General features: G+C 34.8%; 2 protein-coding genes across 2 annotated transcripts in view; one reads left to right on the plus strand and one right to left on the minus strand.

Moving 5' to 3' along the window:
• LOC127728146 (uncharacterized) overlaps positions 1 to 20,798 on the minus strand; it is a 31,077-nt gene extending 10,279 nt beyond the window's left edge. Inside the window, exons 1-4 of the mRNA XM_052235390.1 lie at positions 20,711 to 20,798; positions 19,045 to 19,076; positions 18,430 to 18,486; positions 4,890 to 4,991 (exon numbers count right to left, since the gene is read on the minus strand). Coding sequence (XP_052091350.1) covers positions 4,890 to 4,991; positions 18,430 to 18,486; positions 19,045 to 19,054 — 169 coding nt within the window. The 5' untranslated portion in view covers positions 19,055 to 19,076; positions 20,711 to 20,798. The remainder of the gene's footprint in view (positions 1 to 4,889; positions 4,992 to 18,429; positions 18,487 to 19,044; positions 19,077 to 20,710) is intronic.
• Positions 10,041 to 15,571, plus strand: LOC127728123 (uncharacterized). Its single transcript, XM_052235362.1, has 3 exons — positions 10,041 to 10,133; positions 11,346 to 11,448; positions 14,542 to 15,571. Exons 1-3 carry the CDS (start codon positions 10,080 to 10,082, stop codon positions 15,309 to 15,311), a joined length of 927 nt encoding a protein of 308 aa, XP_052091322.1. The 5' UTR covers positions 10,041 to 10,079; the 3' UTR covers positions 15,312 to 15,571.
• Positions 20,799 to 24,527: the final 3,729 nt, after the last annotated feature.

Below are 24,527 nucleotides of genomic sequence, written 5' to 3' on the forward strand. Positions count from 1 at the left end.
TCGAACCATGTTCACGAGTCAAGTGTTTGCGTATTTCACTGGGCATTTTGTTGAGAATGACTGGTACTAATAACGAGCCGTACAAGTCTTGAGCTTGTTCGAGAGATTCTAGTCCACGTATGTCTGTTTCTGTCCTGTCTTAGTAACCTCTTAGATGTGTAAGCATATTCTTTGGTGTGGGTATGTCTAGTAGTGCTTGCATGTACGATTGAATTATCTTATGCTTTTGTTCGAATCTTTCATGTATAAGTCCAATAGCTTTGTTGTAGTTTGTGTGCGTTAGAGCAAATCCGGCAATGGTGTATGACGCTTCTCCTTTTAGTAAAGAATTTAGGTAGTTGAATTTTTGAACGACGGTTAGTGTGTTGTTGTTGTGAATTGCTGAATCAAATGAATCCCAAAAAAATTGCCATTCAAGTACGTTTCCATCAAATGTAGGTAAGTTCAATTTCGGTAGTTTAGTAAAGTTGCTGATATTAACACTTGAATTTGAACGTAAAGACGTGAAGTTGAGGCCAGTATTTTGAGAGTCATCTCTAACGTTATATGCGGGGCCAACATTTTGAATGGGTTGCAGTGTCTCACTGTGTGGCAAAAACTTCTAGCGGCTGCATTTAAATCAGATGTTTGAACGTGAATGAATTTACGAAGAATTTTGCGTATTCTCGTCTCTAAGTTAAATTTATAATCATCTGTGTCAAGTTTGCTTTTCCTTTAATGTATCAAGAATTGTTTCCAACTCGTCCTCTTCCGGTTTTTCTTCTGATTCACTCTTCTCGTATACTCTTCTTAAAATTATTGAAACTACGCTTCTGTGTCCCGCTCGAATAGATTTAAGCTTTGTAGTCATCTTCTTCTGGTCACAGTACCAATATCGTAAAGTGGTTTTACTAAAACTGCATTTGTAATAAGAAAGAGGTCTAAACTGTATGAATTTGTATTGATGATTGAAGTACAAGATAACGTCATAAGTTTACGACGTTGGATATACAAATTACAATAATGCCACGTTACGTTAACGTTCTCTTCTCTGCGTGATTTCCAACAATATCACTACTTATTGGAGCAGATTACTGGTCTTTAGTATGAGATGAAATTATTCAAGGTGACGGACCAACAGCGGAATCCAGCAGATTAACTCACTCGAGGACTGACTGCGGAACAGTTTTTCAGAACTCACTCTGGGTTAACGGACCCGAATGGCTAACGGATAAGGAAAAGGGCCGACATGAATGTAAACGCTCACAGATAGTACCGTATTATCATCATTCGTTGGGGTTCAAAGTTGCTGCTAAGGAAAAAAATATGTATACACCCTACATTCTTTCGGTAAGCCTCGCCAGCGCTGTACGGTAAAATTCGCCACCGGACATTGCTCAAATGAAAGGTAATAACTTGGGGAAGGCCACACTGAAATGCATTTTTGGGAGTTAGACCCATTCGGAAATTGTTGGGGTTCAAAGTTGCTGCTAATGAAAGAAATATGTATACACCCTACATTCTTTCGGTAAGCCTCGCCAGCGCTGTACGGTAAAGTTCGCAACCGGACATGGCTCAAATGAAAGGTAATAACTTGGGGAAGGCCACACTGAAATGAATTTTTGGGAATTAGGCCCATTCGGAAATTGTTGGGGTTCAAAGTTGCTGCTAAGGAAAAAAATATGTATACATCCTACATTCTTTCGGTAAGCCTCGCCAGCGCTGTACGGTAAAGTTCGCCACCGGACATGGCTCAAATGAAAGGTAATAACTTGGGGAAGGCCACACTGAAATGAATTTTTGGGAGTTAGACCCATTCGGAAATTGTTGGGGTTCAAAGTTGCTGCTAAGGAAAAAAATATGTATACATCCTACATTCTTTCGGTAAGCCTCGCCAGCGCTGTACGGTAAAGTTCGCCACCGGACATGGCTCAAATGAAAGGTAATAACTTGGGGAAGGCCACACTGAAATGAATTTTTGGGAGTTAGACCCATTCGGAAATTGTTGGGGTTCAAAGTTGCTGCTAAGGAAAAAAATATGTATACACCCTACATTCTTTCGGTAAGCCTCGCCAGCGCTGTACAGTAAAGTTCGCCACTGGACATGGCTCAAATGAAAGGTAATAACTTGGGGAAGGCCACACTGAAATGAATTTTTGGGAGTTAGGCCCATTTGGAAATTGTTGGGGTTCAAAGTTGCTGCTAAGGAATAAAATATGTATACACCCTACATTCTTTCGGTAAGCCTCGCCAGCGCTGTACGGTAAAATTCCCCACTGGACATGGCTCAAATCAAAGGAAATAACTTGGGGAAGGCCACACTGAAATGAATTTTTGGGAGTTAGACCCATTCGGAAATTGTTGGGGTTCAAAGTTGCTGCTAAGGAAAAAAATATGTATACACCCTACATTCTTTCGGTAAGCCTTGCCAGCGCTGTACGGTAAAGTTCGCCACCGGACATGGCTCAAATGAAAGGTAATAACTTGGGGAAGGCCACACTGAAATGAATTTTTGGGAGTTAGGCCCATTCGGAAATTGTTGGGGTTCAAAGTTGCTGCTAAGGAAAAAAATATGTATACACCCTACATTCTTTCGGTAAGCCTCGCCAGCGCTGTACGGTAAAGTTCGCCACTGGTTATGGCTCAAATGAAAGGTAATAACTTGGGGAAGGCCACACTGAAATGAATTTTTGGGAGTTAGGCCCATTCGGAAATTGTTGGGGTTCAAAGTTGCTGCTAAGGAATAAAATATGTATACACCCTACATTCTTTCGGTAAGCCTCGCCAGCGCTGTACGGTAAAATTCGCCACTGGACATGGCTCAAATGAAAGGTAATAACTTGGGGAAGGCCACACTGAAATGAATTTTTGGGAGTTAGACCCATTCGGAAATTGTTGGGGTTCAAAGTTGCTGCTAAGGAAAAAAATATGTATACACCCTACATTCTTTCGGTAAGCCTCGCCAGCGCTGTACGGTAAAGTTCGCCACCGGACATGGCTCAAATGAAAGGTAATAACTTGGGGAAGGCCACACTGAAATGAATTTTTGGGAGTTAGGCCCATTCGGAAATTGTTGGGGTTCAAAGTTGCTGCTAAGGAATAAAATATGTATACACCCTACATTCTTTCGGTAAGCCTCGCCAGCGCTGTACGGTAAAGTTCGCCACTGGACATGGCTCAAATGAAAGGTAATAACTTGGGGAAGGCCACACTGAAATGAATATTTGGGAGTTAGACCCATTCGGAAATTGTTGGGGTTCAAAGTTGCTGCTAAGGAATAAAATATGTATACACCCTACATTCTTTCGGTAAGCCTCGTCAGCGCTGTACGGTAAAGTTCGCCACCGGACATGGCTCAAATGAAAGGTAATAACTTGGGGAAGGCCACACTGAAATGAATTTTTGGGAGTTAGGCCCATTCGGAAATTGTTGGGGTTCAACGTTGCTGCTAAGGAAAAAAATATGTATACACCCTACATTCTTTCGGTAAGCCTCGCCAGCGCTGTACGGTAAAGTTCGCCACTGGACAGGTGGGGGCTTTCCATAAATATTTCTATTGATATTTTTTAAATGTTTCTAGCGTTAAGGTTATATTTCTATTGTTTTAAGAAATATTGTATATAAAATACATCTTTAATGTTGTTTTATTGATAAAAACTATATTTTACATAAAGACAATTATGCAACTTACATAAGGGATTATATTCGAGGACAACGAGAATTTACGACAGCTTGAAGGGGTCATAAAACGATTTCCTATGTATTTTACCACTCCTCTTAACTCTCAATTTTTTATGATTTTCAAATAAGTTTGAATATTGAACCGACTGCTCACAGCTAGTTGGATATAGAATATCGAACCGGCGGCTAACTGCACATATATTAGTTATGTAGAAACTAGATATTTCTATACACATTGACACCAATATGCCGGATCTAGAAATCAACCTAATGAGTGCTTCTAGTTACTGACGTCATTTGTGTTGGTTTGTTCAACGTTCACTTCTAAGGCTGAACATCTGTGGTCATTTAGACGTTAGAAAATAATACATATATCGTATTGGTAGCTAGAATCATTATGGTATTTAAAACGAAAAAATCCTTTGAGAATCACTTCAAGCCGTGAAATTGTCGAATTCCGCTCTCAAATTACATTTAACTTAGATTTTGAGATTTTTAGAACGTTCGAGTCTGTTATAGTTTTTGGGTTTTTAGACATATCGTCAAAATTGGCTGCTGGAAAAAAGTGGCTGCTATCTTGATTGGCTGCTAAAAGTGGCTGCCAGCTTGAGTCTAGTATAATGATGCCTTCATTCCAGTTTCCGAGGCAAGGACTATCAGTGGAATTCGACGAGACATCAAAAGCAAACACCCTTTGCACTGTTACGGGCTATAACATCACTCTAGTGAAACGTACTCTTTTGAGGATTATTTCGATCTTGTGTAAAAGTAAGGACTAGGTGCATGGCGCGAAAGATGTAAAAATATATTTCGTCTGAAATTTAGTCCAACAATGTTATATGTGCGGTATAAACTATTTGTCATTTCCTCAGCGGGGTTTGAACTCATTTTTCTGTGACATATCGATAATTCTTCCTGCAATGATTCGCAAGGACGACCGTTTGAGACAGGGGGAACGATTAATATTTGCCAGTTTTATTCTCAAGCTGTTCGTTCTATTAAAGGTCGGTTTCATAAATATTTTGTATTAACTATGTATTTTTTGCGATGAGGCAAATATATTCATACATTTAATCACATATTAAACGATTTGTGTATACTTATTTCACATACAAGTGCAGGTTTTTTTTTCATTTTCTAGATACCGTACATTCTATTATATGTAGCCTGGCATCCTTTTCGCATCAGACGAGCAGTGAGTCAGGATCCAAAGCTATATTATATATTACCTATCGTTGTGTCATGAACTGAAGGGTTTTGGGGTTGTGCATCGTAAGCCTTGAGGTTAGGTTCTCCATTTGTTTCAAACTTAATGATTACGTCAGTTATATCTACAAAGATAATGTATGTGTTACAAATCAAATTTAAAGTAGAAAACTTTTTATATATATATATCATGCACAATCATTAGACACTCTACTCTTAAGCAAGTGTTTAGTGCCGGACAGGAGAAGTCTAGAAATGACCATATTAATACTTTTCATGTATACTCTGGATTCAAGTTGACGATTAAATGTTCATTCCTCTGAAATAGAAAATGATTTGAAAATTTGCGGCAACAAAATGGCGAAGACGTTCATAGTGCAAGACTCTGGTCCATGTTTTTTAACTAATGATATTCCTAGACATGTATAGAGGTTCAAGCTTCGCTCTCACCCCATATGGAATTTACTGACCCCATATATATTGTATTAGGTCACTACCACACTATGTAACTAACAAAACATGCATGACAAATTTCTTGTCAGTTCAAAACGTATTTGTTTGAACAACGTCATGTCAATCTAAGTGAACATTTTCCCCTTTTGGAATCTAACATATTATTTCAGCTGTTATCCCCCAGACATTGCCATATGTTCAGATATAATCAATCTTTAAAATGCACATCTTCATTAATTTTCAGACAAGCAGCAAAGCAGATGTCGCGTGCACTGAAACGGGTATTATACGTTCATATTACTACATGTAACTATTATGATTTACAGTTGAGTCATCAAAGGTTTAATCTGCCCATAAGCCATGAATGCAATTTGTTTTGGTACCGGCATAATTTGAATAACTCATTTTAACTCTAATTCTTTAGTCTGAATTATGTTGTTGTGCTTAAAACTATTACTTCTGGCAAAGTGGATGAGACAATATTTATTTCTGTGTTGGTTTTTTTAGGAGGGGATAGATAAAATGCTCCTGAATGATTGAATGATTTTGGCTTTTGAAACTATATTCTTGAATGTCCTTGGTGAAGGTTCTTCCGAAAAAGAATGTGTCATGCAAACCGAAACCGGCAATGTATGTACGTTTATATATTTAACATGTTTGGTTCAAAAACTTGGTCCAGAGTCTTGCACTATGAACGTCTTCGTCATTTTGTTGCCGAAAATTTTCAAATCATTTTGTATTTCAGAGGAATGATATTTAATCGTCAATTTGAATCCAGAGTATAATTCCTTTGACAAGAATTTACATGAGGAGTATTAATATGATCATTTCTAGACTTCTCCTGTCCGGCACTAAACACTTGCTAGAGTAGAGCGTCTATTGTTAGTGCAGTATGTATAAATTCACAGCCATGTCAGATCGGAATGTAGACGTTTAATTCGATGCCCCATTAAAGCTTTTAGCCATTCACGTCAAATAACCCATGCAAAAAACTCTGAGGTCCTAGACAAAATGTCTAGCAACATATCTTCATTTTTCTGCGACAGTCCAAATTTCACACCTTTCTTCCTAGTCGACTCACCTTGCAGAATCAACCTATTATGTTATTGGTTAATTTGTTTTCCTCCACAATATGAATGAAATATTTGCAGCTGGACATTAAACAAGCAACAAAGAATCGATTTTTGTCGGTATTGATTCATTGCATTAAGAATGTCTACAAAGAATGCTTTCCTTACATTATTTCTTCAAAGTTATATTATAAAATCAGTAATGTTGTATGATTGCCAATGAGACAAGTTCGACAACTAACCACCAGAGACCAAATGACGTAGATGTTAGCAACTATAGGTTACCGTATAGCCTCCAACAATGAGCAAAACCCATACCACACAGCAAGCTTTAAATCGAGAAAACCAACGCTGTCTGTGATTCTTTCTTTTTTTTTTTGTAAAATGTTCCATGAGGTTGCAAAAATCCGAAGATTAATTCTGTTTATAAATGCAAGTGCATTTATGATCAAATACAATCAAAGAAAGACAAGTCAATTATTCTTGATTATGGTATCGCCGAGTGTGGCAGATTTTTGGATCAAGTGAAAATCGAAACATCATTTCTTCTTTTTTAAAATCTTCTTATTTAACAGTGGTCCTTAAAGAACGGAACTTTAAATGGTGCAACAGCTCATTCAAAGGGGTGGTACAGCGTTATTTTCGTGTGTTTTGTTGATCGATCAACTTATTTACAAATATCCTTTATTTGACGTTTACTCATGCACTAGAGATTCAACGTTAATTTTTCGGCCATCTTTAATCAAACAGATCATAATTAAAAGGTTGGAATGACAGAAATGCTTAAAAAATCATCAAATTATTGGAAATAAATGACAATGTACCAGAACACTATTTTGGTGGCTTGTTAAAGAATTGTTATTGATTTTCTTGAATATGATAAAAGATTGTCAGTTAAGAACTGAGAAAGAGAAGTCACAAAACTGTTTTTAACACTAAAGACTTCTGTTTCGTGCAAAGATCGTAAAATTCATTTGTAGTTTACGTTTAAATTACGTGCACGTACCATCCTCTTTAAAGCGGTAGGTATGCATGTGTGCTCTGTATAAGCATCCTTTTGAAGAGCACTACCATGATATATGATTTTAAGGAAAATATGTATATTTCCAACTATGTACTGGCTTCCGAAGCTGCATAAAACTCCATACAAATATAGATTTATTTCGTCTTCAAGCCATTGTTCCGCTACTAAACTATCTATTCTACTTACTAGTACACTTGGTACAATCAAAAACCTGGTAATAAATTGTTCAAATAAGGCCTTTGAAAATAGTGGAATTAATTACTTTTGGAGTGTCAAAAATTCGTTGGAAGTACTTGATAAGTTGCATGCTTATATTGGTGATTTCGAATCTGTTCAAAGTTTTGATTTTTCTACCCTATATACCACGTTGCCTCATAATCTTATTAAGAAAAAAATCACACACCTGATTAAATGGGCATTTAAAAAGTCGGAATGCGAATATATATGTTCAAACTCTTATAGGTCATTTTTTAGTAACAACAAACAAAAGAACTATGTCAATTGGACCTGCTTTGATACTATAACTGCCCTTGAGTTTTTACTAGATAACATTTTTGTTCGCTATGGAGATTCCGTATATCGTCAGGTTATCGGAATTCCCATGGGGACTAACTGTGCACCACTTATTGCGGACCTGTTTCTGTATTGTTATAAGTTACAATTTATGACTAAAATCAGCAAAGACCCATCGAAACAACACCTGATTCAAAAATTTAATAACACTTTTAGATATTTAGATGATATATTGACTCTCAATAATGACGACTTCAGTGTGTACACTAAAGAGATTTATCCTGCCGAACTGACTTTAAATAAAGCTAATACTAACAAAGAACACTGCCCTTTCCTGGATCTTGATATCTTTATCTTTAACGGGAAGCTTAATACCAAAATTTATGATAAAAGAGATGATTTTTCATTTCCTATTGTTAATTATCCATTTTTAGATGGTGACGTTCCCTTGTCGCAATCTTCTGGTGTTTATATATCTCAACTTGTTCGATTCGCTCGTGTATGTAACAACGTATTTGATTTCAACGAAAGAAATCTCTGTATTACTGAAAAATTATTACACCAGGGTTTTCGATATCACAAACTAGTCAAAACATTTACTAAATTTTATCATCGGTACAGGGACATCATTCGTAAATATAAACCAACATGCAGACATCTTATACGTTCAGGTATTTCACATCCAATATTTTATGGTAATATTCTTTACAAGGCACAAAAATGTCGGCATTCACCTCAAAAGCTTACCAAACCTTTAAACAGACTTATTCGGAAAGGATATAGTTACGATACTGTTGTCAAGTCATTAAGGATTACATATTTTGGTATTAATATTGATTCACTCATAGGGTCTTTGCATCGGAAATAAACACATTTATTCTAAAACAAGTTGTTGGCATGATACGGGTTATGTTCTTCTCATATATTTTATGATGGTATGATACTAAACCCCTAACGGGAGGGATTGTACTTGATTTTCATATGATGAAGACATAATCTTTTAATCAGTTTAATTGAGGTCTGGAGCTGGCATGTCAGTAACTGCTAGTAGTCCTTTGTTCATTTATGTATCATTGTCATTTTGCTTAGTTTCTTTTGTTACCTATTCTGACATCGGACTCGGACTTCTTTTAAACTGAGTTTTACTGTGCGTATTGCTATGTGCTTCTGTATTCTACATTGGCTAGAGGTATAGGGAGAGGGTTGAGATCTCACAAAACATGTTTAACCCCGACGCATTTTTGCGCCTGTCCCAAGTCAGGAGCCTCTGGCCTTTGTTAGTCTAGTATATTTTTTAATTTTAGTTCATTAATATGTTTTGGAGTTTAGTGTGACGTCCATTTTCACTGAACTAACACACAATTTTATTTAGGGGCCAGCTGAGGACCACCTCCGGGTGCGGGATTTTCTCGCTGCATTGAAGACCCATTGGTGGCCTTCGGCTGTTGTCTGCTCTTTGGTCGGGTTGTTGTCTATTTGACATATTCCCCATTTCCATTCTCAATTTTATTAGTAGACTGTTTACACACAGATTAATTTGATAATTTACCTACCCAATTCCCAAACCTGGTTGTGACGGGTCATGTACTACAAGAAAGTCAATGTTCCCTAATTACCAATAAAGACAATGAAATAAAACACCGAACACTCACTCGCTGATCCTCAAAATATAAAAAAAAAATGTGAAGTATAATAAATAAATTATATACATGGTTGCACAAATGTTGCAAAAATGCCATAGCAATAAACGGGAAACCAATAAGGACAAAATTGGAATCTTAACAGACACCGCTAAATGCCGAAATGGACATTTTTTTTGGCGTAAACGGATTTCTCTCAAAATTTCCCCCCAAAAATGACAATTTAAAGATTTTTACGTGTGAGTGAAACAAACATGGGGAGAAATTGGCTCTATCCCTTAAACAAGAAAATATGCTATTATCAAAAGGTTATCATATAATGAATTTAAAACTTGAACAAGAAAACAAAAGGACCCGAGGAGTCTGCTAGCAAAACTATGCAATATGGAAATCATTAGCAACAGTGGCAGTTATGTATCTTGCACATACTATCCAAAATTGAGACCAGGTTGATTATTGTTAAGTTAGCCCTCCATATTTGAATTGGGTCAAATCAACTGATAATTGTAAGAAATGTTTCGTCGATGTGTTAGCAGAAACTTTATCTGGTGCAACACTAAACTATTGGTAAGTTTAATATAAATATAAACGTTTATTCGCTCATATCAAAATCAATAACACGGGACTCACCCAATGACAAATGTGTTTAAAAGATTACCAGTGAATGCTGTGAACAATACGGCTTAATTAATATCTGCATGATCTTTATTTAAATTACATATGCATGAATTCGCTTTTTGTAATTTTTTTTTTTTGCAGCAAACAATCTTGCATCTGATCAATCGTGATATCAATGTCAGTAAAGTGAACATCTGTTCATGCAAGCGTTTTAAGTTTCTGTTGTCGTTTATGGTACGCCGTTCGCGTCAAAAGAAAGTATGCATAAGCAATAGGCGCACAAGGTAGTTTGAAATATGAACAACAACGACAAGAATATGTTATTGTTTGCCAACATATAGTTTATATCACACTATTCAAATGTATGATAACAAGTATATGTCGCCGAGAGTGTTTTCAATTTTCAGTTAGAACAAAACTTTCTTATTTCAAGATTATAAAGGAAAACCAAAGAGTTTTCAAATATGTGAGCTGAACAAAATAACACGATAGAATTTTAAAATACATGTAGTCAAATTTTGAGAAGATAATTTTCAATAAATGCTTCAGAAAAATAAAAATAAAAGTGATGGTCACCAAGGTATGTTTTCTTGCTACACAATCCTTGATAACAAAAGTTATATATTCACTGACATTACAATTCATTATAGATTTTAAAAATCATGAGTTGCACATACCTTCCCCTTATATATCCATCCCTTTTATCAAATAAAAAGTCTCTCTCTATTTGTTAATACATTTAGTCACCCAACTACCTTAAATGTACACAACTACATGCATCTATTTTGCACTGTTTTGTTTTACTTCTTTTATTTTAATCGAAAACATACAATGACATTCAGCAGATTCGATTTCAAATACAGATGTATTTGAAGATACGCAGCTAGTTTGCATAACTAGATTTAGAAACAAAAGTACAGAAGTTTAAAATGTCTCAGGGTGGATTCAGGTGGCGTAGATTGAAAATTTTTCATTTTGTTAAAATATAATCGTCTAGAAAATGTTTTGCCTCGCTACGTTCAACAGTATTTATTCCCATATAAAGAATTACGCCCGGCCTCTTTTAAAAATCCTGGATCCGCCCCTGTGTCCGCTGAGACTTTTGAAGTATATATTTTTTTTAATTTTGAATGCTTCATCGTGACATCAATTTATCTTCAGGCATCCGTGATTAACAGAGGCATATACACCATAAACAAGGTTACACCAGACTACGCAGAAATAACAACAAAAGGTATACCTTACGGCTTCGATAACAGAACAGGTTGGTTTTAACGGTCAACACTAAGTCAAAAGCAATATATATATATTGGTTTTAAAAAAGACGCAAAACAGGAAAAGACTTGAAAAAAGAAGAAAGTTCAACTGTTAACAGGCGCGTAGCTGCCTTTACGCAAAAAATCATTTGCTTGCACATTTTTTTCACAAAAAAAATAAATTCTGAAATTGAATTACGGATAGTCTTTAGTCTTTACAGATTATCGTGTCGGGCGGTGTTTAAAGCCCAAATCTCTGATGTCGTCTGTAACAGTGACTAATAAGGAACTATATATCCTTCAATATTCGCAATCTTCTCAATTCTAGTTACAATGCCAGTAACTACATCAACTACTGAACGGTCATTTAGTGCATTAAGGCGACCGAAAACTTATCTCCGTTCAACCATGGTACAGGACAGACTATCTTCGTTGGCGCTCATACCTGTTTCACCGAGAGAGTTCTGCGATCATTTGCCTTGGCAAAAAATAGATATATGGACTTTCGATATTAACTATACTTTAAGTCTTACATGCAGTATTAACATTTAATAATACAGGCTCAATACAATCACCTTGAAAACATCTTAGATTTATATCCCTTACTTATAAGTCAAGACTTAAAAGTGGCCGTTAGATTTCGTATTCCCATTGTCCGTTCGTCCAAAAGACTATTGATTCACCTGGGGTATCTGTGTCCCAAATGACCTTCTACCGTTGTCGTAGAAACCTCTCCTTTGATTTGAGAATGACCTTCGTGAGACACACTACGGGTGTCTTGCAAGAAGCAGGAACTGCTTACCCTTTTGGAGCACCGGAGGTCGCAACATTGTTTTCTGGGTCCGTGTTTTTCATCTGTATTTAGTTTTCAATGTTGAATGATTTTGTTTCTCCTTTTGTGTCTTATCTGTTCCCGGGTTTGTCAATTGTCCATTGATTAACGCTTCGGTTGTCGACTCTTCCTGATCTTCCCGTTTTATCAAATTTATTTTATATTTGAAAATAACCATGTTAATAATATAAGCAGCAAATTACGGAACTCACTAGACTTTTACTATCGTTTCATGAAAATATGGTATAGTAAGAAACAGATAGGGTATTTTTCATGTTCAAAGCAGTCACTGTAATTACTCATATGCCCGGAGCTTCATGGGGATTCGCTTCCCTGGACCACCGTCTACGGTGCTGCCCTGGATCCCCGACTAGGGTGCTACCCTGGACCAGCTGGGGACTTTGAGCGGTCCATAGCCTCCTCCCTTGCCGAATCACTATAAAGTCCACAAGTATTCACAAAATAGGAGTTTGGGCGTGAATGTGATGTGAATTTCATAAGCATGGCATACCGGGAAAATGCACGAAAAAAGTTATCATTTTCTGCATAAAATGGTCCAAATAAAATTTTCGCCTCGCTTCGCTCGGCGATAGTTATAATTGCACTTTATGTAAGTCCAGCTACGCCCCTGGTTAACAGCATAAACGTCATTATTCTGCAATACAGAATAACTAATAGAGTTTTCAGATAGATTTGCCGACGGAAGCACGCATGCATGTTGCTGGAATAACGTTCATTTTGTGAATTCGAGACCAAAACTTGGGAGGCCCCCTTTCGTAAAATTTAAACATTCAAAGTGATATAAACATAAAACTATAACCGTGTAAGATAGCACTTTGCTTCTGAGAATGCAACCGTGGTTCAACTATCGACAGGATATCACTGTAAAAAAATGTATGTTAGTATGTTATTTTTCTTACTGACAAAACCATTGTAGATTTTTTTGAACATATTATTATATCGCAACTATTCTCATTATTTGTATGCCTATGATTTTTTTCTAAGGGGTTATAAACATGTAAACGATTTAACACTGAATCCATTCTTTGGAGTCAGATCATACTACAGACTTTTTACATTTAGTGTAGTTTGTTGTGAAGTCATATACAAATATGTCTGTAACATCGAATTTAGTACTTACCAATTGTTTAAGAGATGAATAAATTATTTACTTGAATTTGATGGAAAAGAATCAATTCTTGAAACAAATACATGCACACTCTAAAAATAAAACCCACAGTAAATGAACAACACGTTTACTGACTGCTGTTCTTCTGAGACTTCATTAAGGATACTCTAACACGGAGCAAAATCTCATACGTAACTACATGTATAAGTTCAAGGCGGCTTTTAGTATCGGTTTGAGCGGATTGGTTTTGCAAGAATTCGGAAAGTAAGAACTGCACATTAAAGTGCACATATATTGGATAATATCAACAAATTTCAAACTGCTTGGAAAATCCGAACTCTGCATTGAAGCGTGCATGTGTGGGGTAATGTATCAACAAATTACAAACTGGCAGAGAAATATAATAACAAATACTATCATAATTTTCTCGACTATCGCAATGTAAAATACAGAAACAAGATAATTTATTTATTTAGACTACCCGGTGGCACATCGTAATTTTTTAGATAACCTGGCAGGAATTAATGTAGGAACATGGGAAATAATTCGAATAAACTGCATAATAATTTTGATAGATATATTCAAGCCAAGAAGGACACATGCATTGTTATACATAAGATACGTTATCGCTAAATGTGAGCATATACCTACAACAAGTGTAAACTCCATACAGACTACACATGGCACGCCATACAAACTGTCTCGATGCAAAGGAAACGAAGGGATGTTGTCTATTAATTTCTGACACCAATCCCTAAACGCACTAGACAAAACCCAAAGCAGGACCAACTATTTTATTGCTGCTTTTCATTGCACAGCTACCCTTAGCACGCAGCAAAATTACATACCATAACGAACAAGTATAAATTATCACATTAAATCTTAAGTTATATCATTTAATTATAATTTCTAAAATAGTAAAAGAAAGGTGGATGCTACCAAAGGGATATTCAATCTCATATAAGTCGAAGACAAACTGACAAAGTCAGGACGAAAAACGACATAAAAAACAAACAGCAGTCTAGAAAACACAGCATAGAAAACTAACAAGTCTCATTTCGTTTCATTCCTTTCAGCGGATTTTAATTTATTTTGTATCTTATCGTTTATTCTTCATCTTTCTATTTCTATTTTATCAAGGAAAATGGGGCATATGGAATTTGTCATTATTTTTAGACGGAGCAGAATTTAAAGCCCGACAATCAGAAGTATTTATGAATACTCCTATAACTGACATGTATAAATCATCGACGTTCATCATGCTAAAGATGATTCTTAATTATATTAACCCAAAGGTATACCAGTTCGACTTCCTTGATCCAATAAATCTGACAATTACAAAAGAACTGTGCAAACCAGGTACCAGTACACACAGCACAGTTACAAAACTTATAAACACTGATACGGGAGAACTTATGGTAGAAAGGCTGGCAAAACTTTGTAGGGTTGACAATGAAACACATCGACCAGTGAAATGGTCTCCGCAATTTCACCAAATGTTTTCACATTTGAAAGATCGAGAAATGCCCGAAGTATTGAAGAAAACTAGTGCTCCAATTCCAAAACCACCGCTTGATTGTTTCAAATGGAATTTAAAGTCCCGATATAGTGATATGGATGTAAAAATGCATGCTAACCAATCAATGTACATCAAATCTTGTATAGACTGTGCTACTGACGCCTCCTTGAATGGTCAACTCGATCAATTTAACGGCGATATTATTTGGTATCCAGTGAAATATCTGAGTATAAATTATATAGCAGAAACTTTTGTCAATGATGAACTAACTGTCAACATGTGGCAAAATGACAAAGACGTTTCAGTATTATACTTTTCAGTCTGCAGTGATGCTTTAAAAAAGATAGTAACATTTATTGAGATGAAATTTGATTTGGACAAAATAAAATAATCCCAGCTTGATAACTTAACTAATTCTTATATTTTCGTCTTCATGCAAATTTAATTTATTTTAATTGCATGTGAATCTTCTGATTTACTTCTGATTTGCTTAAAAATAAATTATCACTGAAGAAAAGCATATTTTCGTGAAACCCCATGTACATGTATACATAATCAGGACCTTCTGCACAATATAATTCAATTATAAAACTTAATTCTAAACTTTCTTCGACAGTGTCAGTTGCACTTGAGCCAAAAATAAAATGTTATGACCAGTCTGAATTTTACTGAATGAGTCTTACTTGAGTCACATTGACTGTTCTTTGCCAATTCCAATGAAAAGTACGTGCTTTGTCAAGTAAAGTTTATTGTAAAATACTGCCTGAATAATGGTTAAGCTGGTAAGAGGACAGCTGTATACCAATAGTAAAGACAGATAACATTGCAGCTATGATTAGATACTGCATTTTTGTGAACCGATTATCCATTTAACCTGGTTTTCTCTTCTAGTGAAGCTGTCTACTCTTGGTTATAAATTAAATCACCACACGCCCATCGGGTGTCAATTGTGGTTTTGTGGCTGTAAAGTTTGAACAATATGAACTCTGACTTGCACGTTTTAAATTTTCTATTGAGGTCATTTTTTCCCCTCGAAATTGAAAAGAGGTTTACATGAGTAAAAAAAGAGGGAATACTTCAAATCTTAGTATATTGGATCATCTCAATGGAGTGATTCCTTGACAGGTTTTTATCTATTATCGGACCACTCTGCGGACAGCCTCTTATGAAGGTCTGATGGTGTACCTAAACCAGAGTCTGGAAAAAGAGTTTTAGTGCAACATCTATATGTAAATGATCCGGCTATGACAAATAAGCAGTTGTGCCAAGAGCGCATGAAACCATCTTATGTGCATATTGAAATTGAAAAATAAAATGGGATATTTAGAAAGCATTTAATCAGAAACAAATTAAAGGCTTTTAGTAAAAACATGCATGAGGATACTCTTAGGCATATAGGAGTATTGTGTCAATTATGACTGTTTAAAGTCCTATAACTCTGGTATGACAAACCAGAAATTTTTCAAAATTCACTAATCCCAATAACAGTGTTAAGTTTGTAGTAATTTGATCCAAGCATACTATAGCTAGTGCATATCATTTAAAAAATCATTTTATTTATCTGACACTCAAAGTTCCATAACTCTGGAATGACGGAATTCTTTTGTAAATCTAACGATGTGTTATAAATGTTCACCAATTCAATTTTATATAAAGTTGTCAATAAATCAATCCAAACAAACTCAAGTTATGGTACAACAGGTGAAAAAATTACTTAAATCTGACAACTCAAGGCCAGAAAATTAAATAAATCGAAAGGGGAGCTTCTTTTTATCAATAGGAACAATAGCGTACAGTTCTGAGGAAACTGGATTTGGTGCGCGATTTGTGAAAAACTGTCTTTATTCAAACTTTTAAAGTATCGTAACTCTTGAATGAAAAAGGAAAAGCATTTTCAAAATCTTCCGTCAATCCTAATGTTGTAAAAAAATAACATGAGAATTGGTTAATGCAATTTTGAGTTTTCATACGTAAGTTGACGAACGGATGGTATATCATAATACATCCCGTCTTCGACAGCGTATACAAATCGGGGAGTAAATACCACATGTATGTATTACCAGTTGCAATTCACGTTTTTATTCCCCAAATTTTAGCATTGTTTTAACTGAATAGCTTAAGCCAACTCAATAAGGATTTAGCTTCCTGCGTCAATATGTGGCCCAAGGGTGACTTTGGAATGGAAATATGGTCAATTTGGTCTTCTTCCGATCGGTAGTAGAACCCTAGCCAAAAGTGGTGCGTTCGTATGGCTGTGCGAGATGTACAAGTACACAGACACGTCCGGTCAGAATGTGGACGTTTAATCCGATGCCTTATGTAAAGAGAATGCCACGTTCTCTGCACGGTAAGGACCCTTGCAACAACTATTTGAGGGGTCCGGATGTGGCCTGTTGCAAGGTCAAATTTCTGTCCCTATCCAATATACCCTCATTTTCCAGTGGCAGTCCAATTTCCCCGACATTCATCCCGGACGGCCTCTATTACAAGACCCACTTATTGTATTTATTGTAAGCAACCAACAAACAATCAATCAATCAATCAATCAATCACTATATGTCTGTACTTAAGACTTGTAACTGTACTAAATCTAATGTTGTAACTCAGTTGGATAAAGTCGTAGTCAAATGATTTTGGTCATTCTGTTCAGTACCTATAGTTTTTAAGCTTTTACTGGTTTTGTGCATTTGGCTTCTTAACCTTTGATCATTGGTAAACCCGATGAAGGGTATTCCAAAAACACGCTATATGCACTGAAATCGGTTTCGTATGATTGTATATTTAAATACACACCATTACAGTAGTTCCCGTAAACCTTTAACGCCATAAGAGAACATGTCTGACAGCAATGCAGCAGTGATTGTTGTATGGCGTCACTAGTTCAAGTGTCGCAAATTTCGAGTCAAGTGTCGCAGATTCCGAATTAGCGATAAGATCTATTGACTTTGGGTCAAATGAAAAATACAATAATAATAATTATAAATTCGGTGCGTCCGAACATGTAACTGATTGAATATGTAACGATCTCTATGACCAAGGGAACTTTAAAAGAATATCAGAATTCGCGTAAGATCCATACTAGTGAATAAAACTATTTTAATATTTATTCAAGTATATGATTTAGGCGTAACATCACAACATAAGAACGAACTATCAAAATCATTTGGAAAAGGATTGACCCATCAGCTCAAAACTAATCACACAAAATAGCTTAACAAAAAGACAAAAAAAGACATTAAAGGCCAATGCAAAATGATAGTCGACTTTATCATTGCAAAAAAAGTCTAGATTAAGCAACAGAACCCATCCAAAAACTGGGGTTGAGCTCAGATGCTCCGAAAGGGTAAAGAACTTTTTTAGGAGGGTGATATCACACGACAGTATAATTAAAAACAATAACTCTAATTGGGCTGTCATTTAAAATTACAGATTCTTTTCACATCAATGTTATATAGATAATGAGATAATGTAACTATGTACTAATACTATAGATGTTTAAGACTTCTTACCGTTTGGATTTGGTATATTAGCTTTTGCAGCTGCTATATAGTGTGGGTTGCTTTGACCTATAGGAAAGTCACAAACTGAATAAACATAAACAGTAGACAAACATACAACAAATTAACAAAACAAAAAAAACACTTAAAAGTTTCTTGCAAACTAAGAATCAATGTACTGATAAAACAAACAAAAAATTAAAAATATACTTCTACATGTAAAGTTTTTTAAAAGGATCAAATTTACTTGTCCATCAATACGATTACTATCTTTTCTGAAAATGACAGAAAAAGATTAAAGTTGTGAATGCAAAGAAACTTTCTTTAGCCATTGACAAATGCGAAAGCATTTTATAGGACTTGCACAAACGGAAATATTTGGGGACCCAAGTATATCTCATGACTAACGTTTTATATAAGGAAAGTTACCTTTTTTGACGTTTCGATAGCATCTGTCATCGGTTAAAATTGTTTCTTTGTTTACTGAAGGTTGGTAAAATTAAACAGTTTTCGCCATACACATTTTAAATATTTGCTTCAACAAAGCTTTACAGGTATTTTATTTTGCTTACGTAACATGGGATATAACTGGTACATATATAAAGATATGGATTATATTGAACTTACTAGCTGACATTTCAGTGACTAATGAGGAATATCTGAAAATAAAATTGTATAAAAGCATGTACAATGTATAATGGTATGCTAATGTAGCAAAAAAAGTATATTTATAAAATTTATATTCATGTATTCTTAATTGAGTCTGGTTACGTACCGTATTAATATTGAGCGTAACTACAAATTCAGTGTATAGTCAAGCTAAAATACACTCCGTGGAGTAGTTTCCATTGAGGCAGTGAAGCAACTGCCTCAACAATTTTTTTATTATTAAAATAAATGTAGAAGTATTATTTATATAAACAGAAATAAAATGTATACCTTATTATATAATGAAGATGATTCCAACATTTGACTTTTCTACCCTTTACCCATGTATTCATCATTATTAAGACTTAATTATTCCAACTTTGAATTTTGTATCATGAATGAATGATCGAGGTAGATACAGTAACACATTTTTTGTTTTAAAAGCGGACAAATGATATGTTATAAAAAAAAACTGGTTCAAACAAAAGGTCAGAGCTGAATGTGAAATTGACATGATGCTTGATTTAGTTTTTCATTTACAACATATTTGTTACGTTTGGTGGACATGGTTTTCCACTGACACTGGACATTCTCGTGGGAACCAACTGTGTTCCTTTTCTGTGATGTATCTATATCCATATAAAGACAACTTAATAGTTCATCCAATTATAGTAAATATATATCCATGGATCTTGGCAATCCTTCCCTAACGTATAAAATTACAGGACATATCAGTTGATATTTTGAACTTTTATATATCCGAATCTGTTCAAAATCATTTGTGAGGTGATCATGATTATTTCAGTTATTTTTTGTTTGTTTTGATCAGGACGTGTCTTGGTTTAGTTATCGATAATTGAAATTTTAACCAGCAGTTTCATTCAAATCTGCTTATTTAATGGGCATGGGAAAGTACTATTACTTCATGAATAAAAATATTCCCAAATCTAATTTGTTCATAGACAAAAACTCGGTGCCAGTGTGTAGTTGCTTATGAGCGCCCCTCAAAAAAAGACAACACCTGGGGAGTGTCAGCGCTTGCAAATGAGTTTAACCCCGCCATATTCTGTATGTGCCCGCGTTTCAATTGTTGTCCTTGGTTGCTGCCTGCTATATTTGGTTTTTGTTTATAGTTTTTAGTATTAATCAGGTTTTCTCGTTTGAATTATTTTGCATTTTGTCATGTCGGAACCTGTTAAATCTTACTGTACGGTAAGTTAAGTGTTCCTCAACTTTCTTTTTCCAAACTGCGACACACAAAAAAGTTACTACCCCTAAAAATTCCCCCCCCCCAAAAAAAACATAATAAAAAACAGAGAGGTATCGGAGACTATTCTTGGGGTATTTAAGACATTTTATAGTTCCCTCTTTTATTGTATATTATAAAAAAAGATGTGGTATGAGTGCCAATGAGACAACTCTCCATCCAAGTAACTTGACAAAGTGGAGATTTACAGTACGTGTAATTCTGTATTTCTAGACCAATAACTATCATAATTCTGACTTGTAATAGACATTTTCCAGACAAAATATTGTGGTAAAAAACTTAACAATTCAGTCCATCCAACTGGCTGTGCTTTAGCCTTTTGATTTTTATATATTTGTAAAAATGTAGTGTTCAAATAGTAGTTTTGTAAGTACATACCATAGACGTCTTCGCTGTGTTTTTACACTAGATTTTAAGGTTCATATGTAGGAAGTTTAATTTAGAATTTCCGTTTAATAAAGTGTTTTCGTAAAATCTATTTATATAGATCACCTTTAAACTATTTCTACTTGGTTATTGGTCATAGTCATACTGCATATTTTAAAAAACCAGGATGCATATCAAAATGAATAGTTTATATGGATACATGTATATATATTAAAGTGTTTTTCAAACGCCCGAATGGTTTTTTTATTATTAGGATAATGATATCATTTCTTCCACATAGGAACTCCATGTTTTGTTCAACACATTTTAAATATAATATTAACATATTTCAGTTTATGTATAAAAAAGGAAGATGTTGGGTAAACGTAAAATTGATAGTTTAATACCCACAACCAAATTAACCCTAAAACATGTCAAGGCCAACATGCTGATCTCGATGATAGTCCCTCGTCTTTATCATATGTTTATATACGCATATCAACTAAAAATATAAATTTCTGAGATACATTTGAAAATTGGCCTATTGGATTATAAAGTTGATCTACCGAACAAATTTTATAGAGAAATTGATCTGATATTAAAAGCAGCAGATTTTAATCAAATTTGATATTACATAGAGCGAAATAACGATTTCTGGCGCATCGCTGTATATTTTTTTATATAGATATTCTAGAAATGTGATAGGTAAATCAACAAGCTACTAGGTAGTAAACTGTATCAGAAGAAAATTGCTGATCACCGTGAACCTATAGTCTATATCAAATTTTTACTGTTTTTTTTATTCTTCTGTTAAGGGGAAGGATTTATAACCCACTGAAATAACGAGTATTCTGTCAAGGACTCTGTCTTTAATCATTTCTAATCATCTTTGATAAAATTGCATGTATTTAGGCATATCGGAAAAAGGAGCATATTTTTGCTGATGTTAAGCGAAAATTTTTGATATCTAATTGCTAAGGCCACACCAATTTGATTTGTAGTTCTTCGGACAAAAGCTCCAAAAAATATGGGGCGGGCGAGCGAAATTTTTTTAATTGTATTTTTTTCTTGAAAATGAGTTTTTATGAGGCGGGTGCTCTGCAGGTGAAGCGAGCGGTATTTTTTTTTTAAGTTGTGCGATTTAGAATTTATGTACATGCTAAAACTGGGTTACTTCATAGAAAAAGGAGAAGAAACATGCTCTAATGCATATAATTTGATGAATTGGTGCATGAACCATACCCAACTTTCTTGTCTCGCTGTGGTTTAGTTAATTTCTATTATTTTCGTCAAATAAGCTTTGTCTGCGTGAATTTGCATTAAAATTCATGCATGTGTATATATTAAGGAAGCATAGCAGATGCAGTTTAACAAGAGGAATTATGTTAGTTAGTAAATGACATATGTTGAATAAATTTAAATATGTGTATGTATCTAAAAAAATGCCCCTGGAAAATATTTAATATTTTTGATATATAGTTGTTTTCATTATATCAATATATGGTAATGATTGTTTATTGGCTGCTTGATGTCCACTTGGAACTATTTATCCATACCTACTAATGATCAACATAATGAGTGAGGTGAATATTTCAACAACATTATGAGTAAGATAGTTATATTGTTATGCATGTAAATCTCAATGTATTAAAATATTCCCTTAAAATACATATACCTGTCACCACATTCACATACATTATTCTGACAGCAAAATACTCTTTTATTTTGCTCCTAAAGGCTGCAATGCATTTTAAACTCTTTAGCTTGACTAGAAGTGGTTGAACCAATTACACATCCCTAATTATTATGAGCATTTTTCCCTTACAAAAGAGTTCTGCTTGCATACCAATAGACTAACAAGGACATATGGCCATGGGGTTTCATCAAAATAAGATAAATCTGTGATTTTTTCTAAAATTCATGGAAATTCAATATTATTTTCATCAAAGATAGATAGATCTATAAAATAACAAGCATTGTAGATAAATTTGTACATAATAGCAGCCGGTGTTTCAAAATTCCACGTAGCAAATCTGAACAACATAGAGTCAATATAAACAGTCATTCTTTGTAAGAACAATGTTTTATTGGAATAGACTACCAAACAATCTCGTGTGTGCCAAGACAATTGATAGCTGTAAAACTTCGGTTGCTCTCACATCGTGGGACTAATTTTCCATCGCCTTTTTTCCGTTGCCATTGATGCCATATCATGGCCTTGCAACGTACTTATTCAGATTCAGGTCTATGTCTGTTGAAACAATGATTGGGGATGACGATGGTTCTAATGAACATTGATATAATCGTGCATGGTCATCTAAAGACAGATTTTTAATATTTGTCTCCTAGAACAGGTCTTCATAGATAAAACGAGATGCATTTCGGATAACTGTGTGTTCAGTAACTACCTCTCCACGGCAATGAGCTGACACAGCTGCATGTTGGCATCCCGATTTTTGACCTTTTATTTGCAATTTGATTTATCACACGTGCGTTTGAATCGATCGGAGCAATAAAAACGTCTATGTGAAAAAAAAAATTCAAAGAGAAACTAAATTTGGAGCGGCATGCGGCCCACAAATTTGCGGAAGCGGTAATTATTTTTTTTTATTGAAAAGTCAATTTCTCCAAAACTGGAGCGGGAAAATCCAAAGAACTATATATCAAATTGGTGTGGCCTAATGTTGCCAAAATACCCCTAAAATATTAAAAATTAGGTAAAAATTCAAAGGCTATACATTTTTCTTCTTAGTACCGTCGATTTGAATATTCTGTACACGGTTCACATAAAACACATAACAGCAATGATAAAATCTTAATTTCAGCATTTTTATAGTCTATTTTCATAAAATTTTGTTTCGCTTATGCAACTGTTTTCATATATTCGTGACAAAAAACACATAAATTGGACACAGATATCAAATCATTAGCTTTAAGTCTGTAATAGGTCTAAATCGAACTTTATTAATGAAACACTTCGTTTTAAACACAGCCAAACAGTCAAAATGTGCTAGTCGATGCCCCCAAGTCTGTAACAAGTAACGTTTTCTGCAAATGGGGGTACCTGTAAAGAAAGTCATTTTAAATGATGAACAATTGTATCTTTAATCCAAAAATTTGAACATAAGCAGTAGGGGTATATAGTAATCGACTAATGCAAAGGTTGTCCTATTTTATTTCAGTATATGTCAGTATAGGTTAAAAGGAAGTAATTAAAGATGAATGGCGCCACCTAGTTTTTACAAGAGTATTGGGATATTTTAAATAAGCGGTGTGGCACCGTTAAAGTCCAAAATTCATCTAAAGTCCACAACACCGCTAAAGTCCACAATAAATTTCCGTTAAAGTCCATAACGCCGCTAAAGTCCACAAACTTTCCGCTAAAGTCCACAAAATGACCTCCACTAAAGTCCACAAGAAAACGCCGTTAAAGTCCACAATAACAAGTTCCGCTAAAGTCCACAAAAAAACACCGTTAAAGTCCACACATTATTTTTTATTATAAAAAAATCAATTCCCCCCTTTTTTTTTATCCCGTTAGTACAATAAAAAGCATGGCCTTTTGTTCTTGGTAGTTATTTCTTTTATCAGTTTGATAAATGAAAAAAGTAAAGTTTCTGTAGAAGATTTTGTTCCATTAATTTGATCTTTGTATTCTGATGATCCAATCAGTGACTCAAACAGGCCAATTTGGACATCCTTTCTAAAAAGTTATCTAGTCATAGTAAATTCGTTAGTTATTACAAAATTACTGCATTCTTCAAGTACAGTAACTGGTTTTTTTTCCTTCTTATTCTTTGTATATAATCACTTTTGGACGTATCTAATA

The sequence above is a fragment of the Mytilus californianus genome, unplaced genomic scaffold, assembly GCF_021869535.1.
Source record: "Mytilus californianus isolate M0D057914Y unplaced genomic scaffold, xbMytCali1.0.p SCAF_2, whole genome shotgun sequence".
NCBI lineage: Eukaryota > Metazoa > Mollusca > Bivalvia > Mytilida > Mytilidae > Mytilus > Mytilus californianus.

Coding starts and splice junctions, on each gene's coding strand:
- LOC127728123 (XM_052235362.1), top strand. CDS start 10,080: ATGTTTCGTCGATGTGTTAGCAGAAACTTTATCTGGTGCAACACTAAA. Junction 10,134..11,345: donor GGTGCAACACTAAACTATTG/GTAAGTTTAATA, acceptor ATTTATCTTCAG/GCATCCGTGATTAACAGAGG. Junction 11,449..14,541: donor CGGCTTCGATAACAGAACAG/GTTGGTTTTAAC, acceptor TATTTTATCAAG/GAAAATGGGGCATATGGAAT.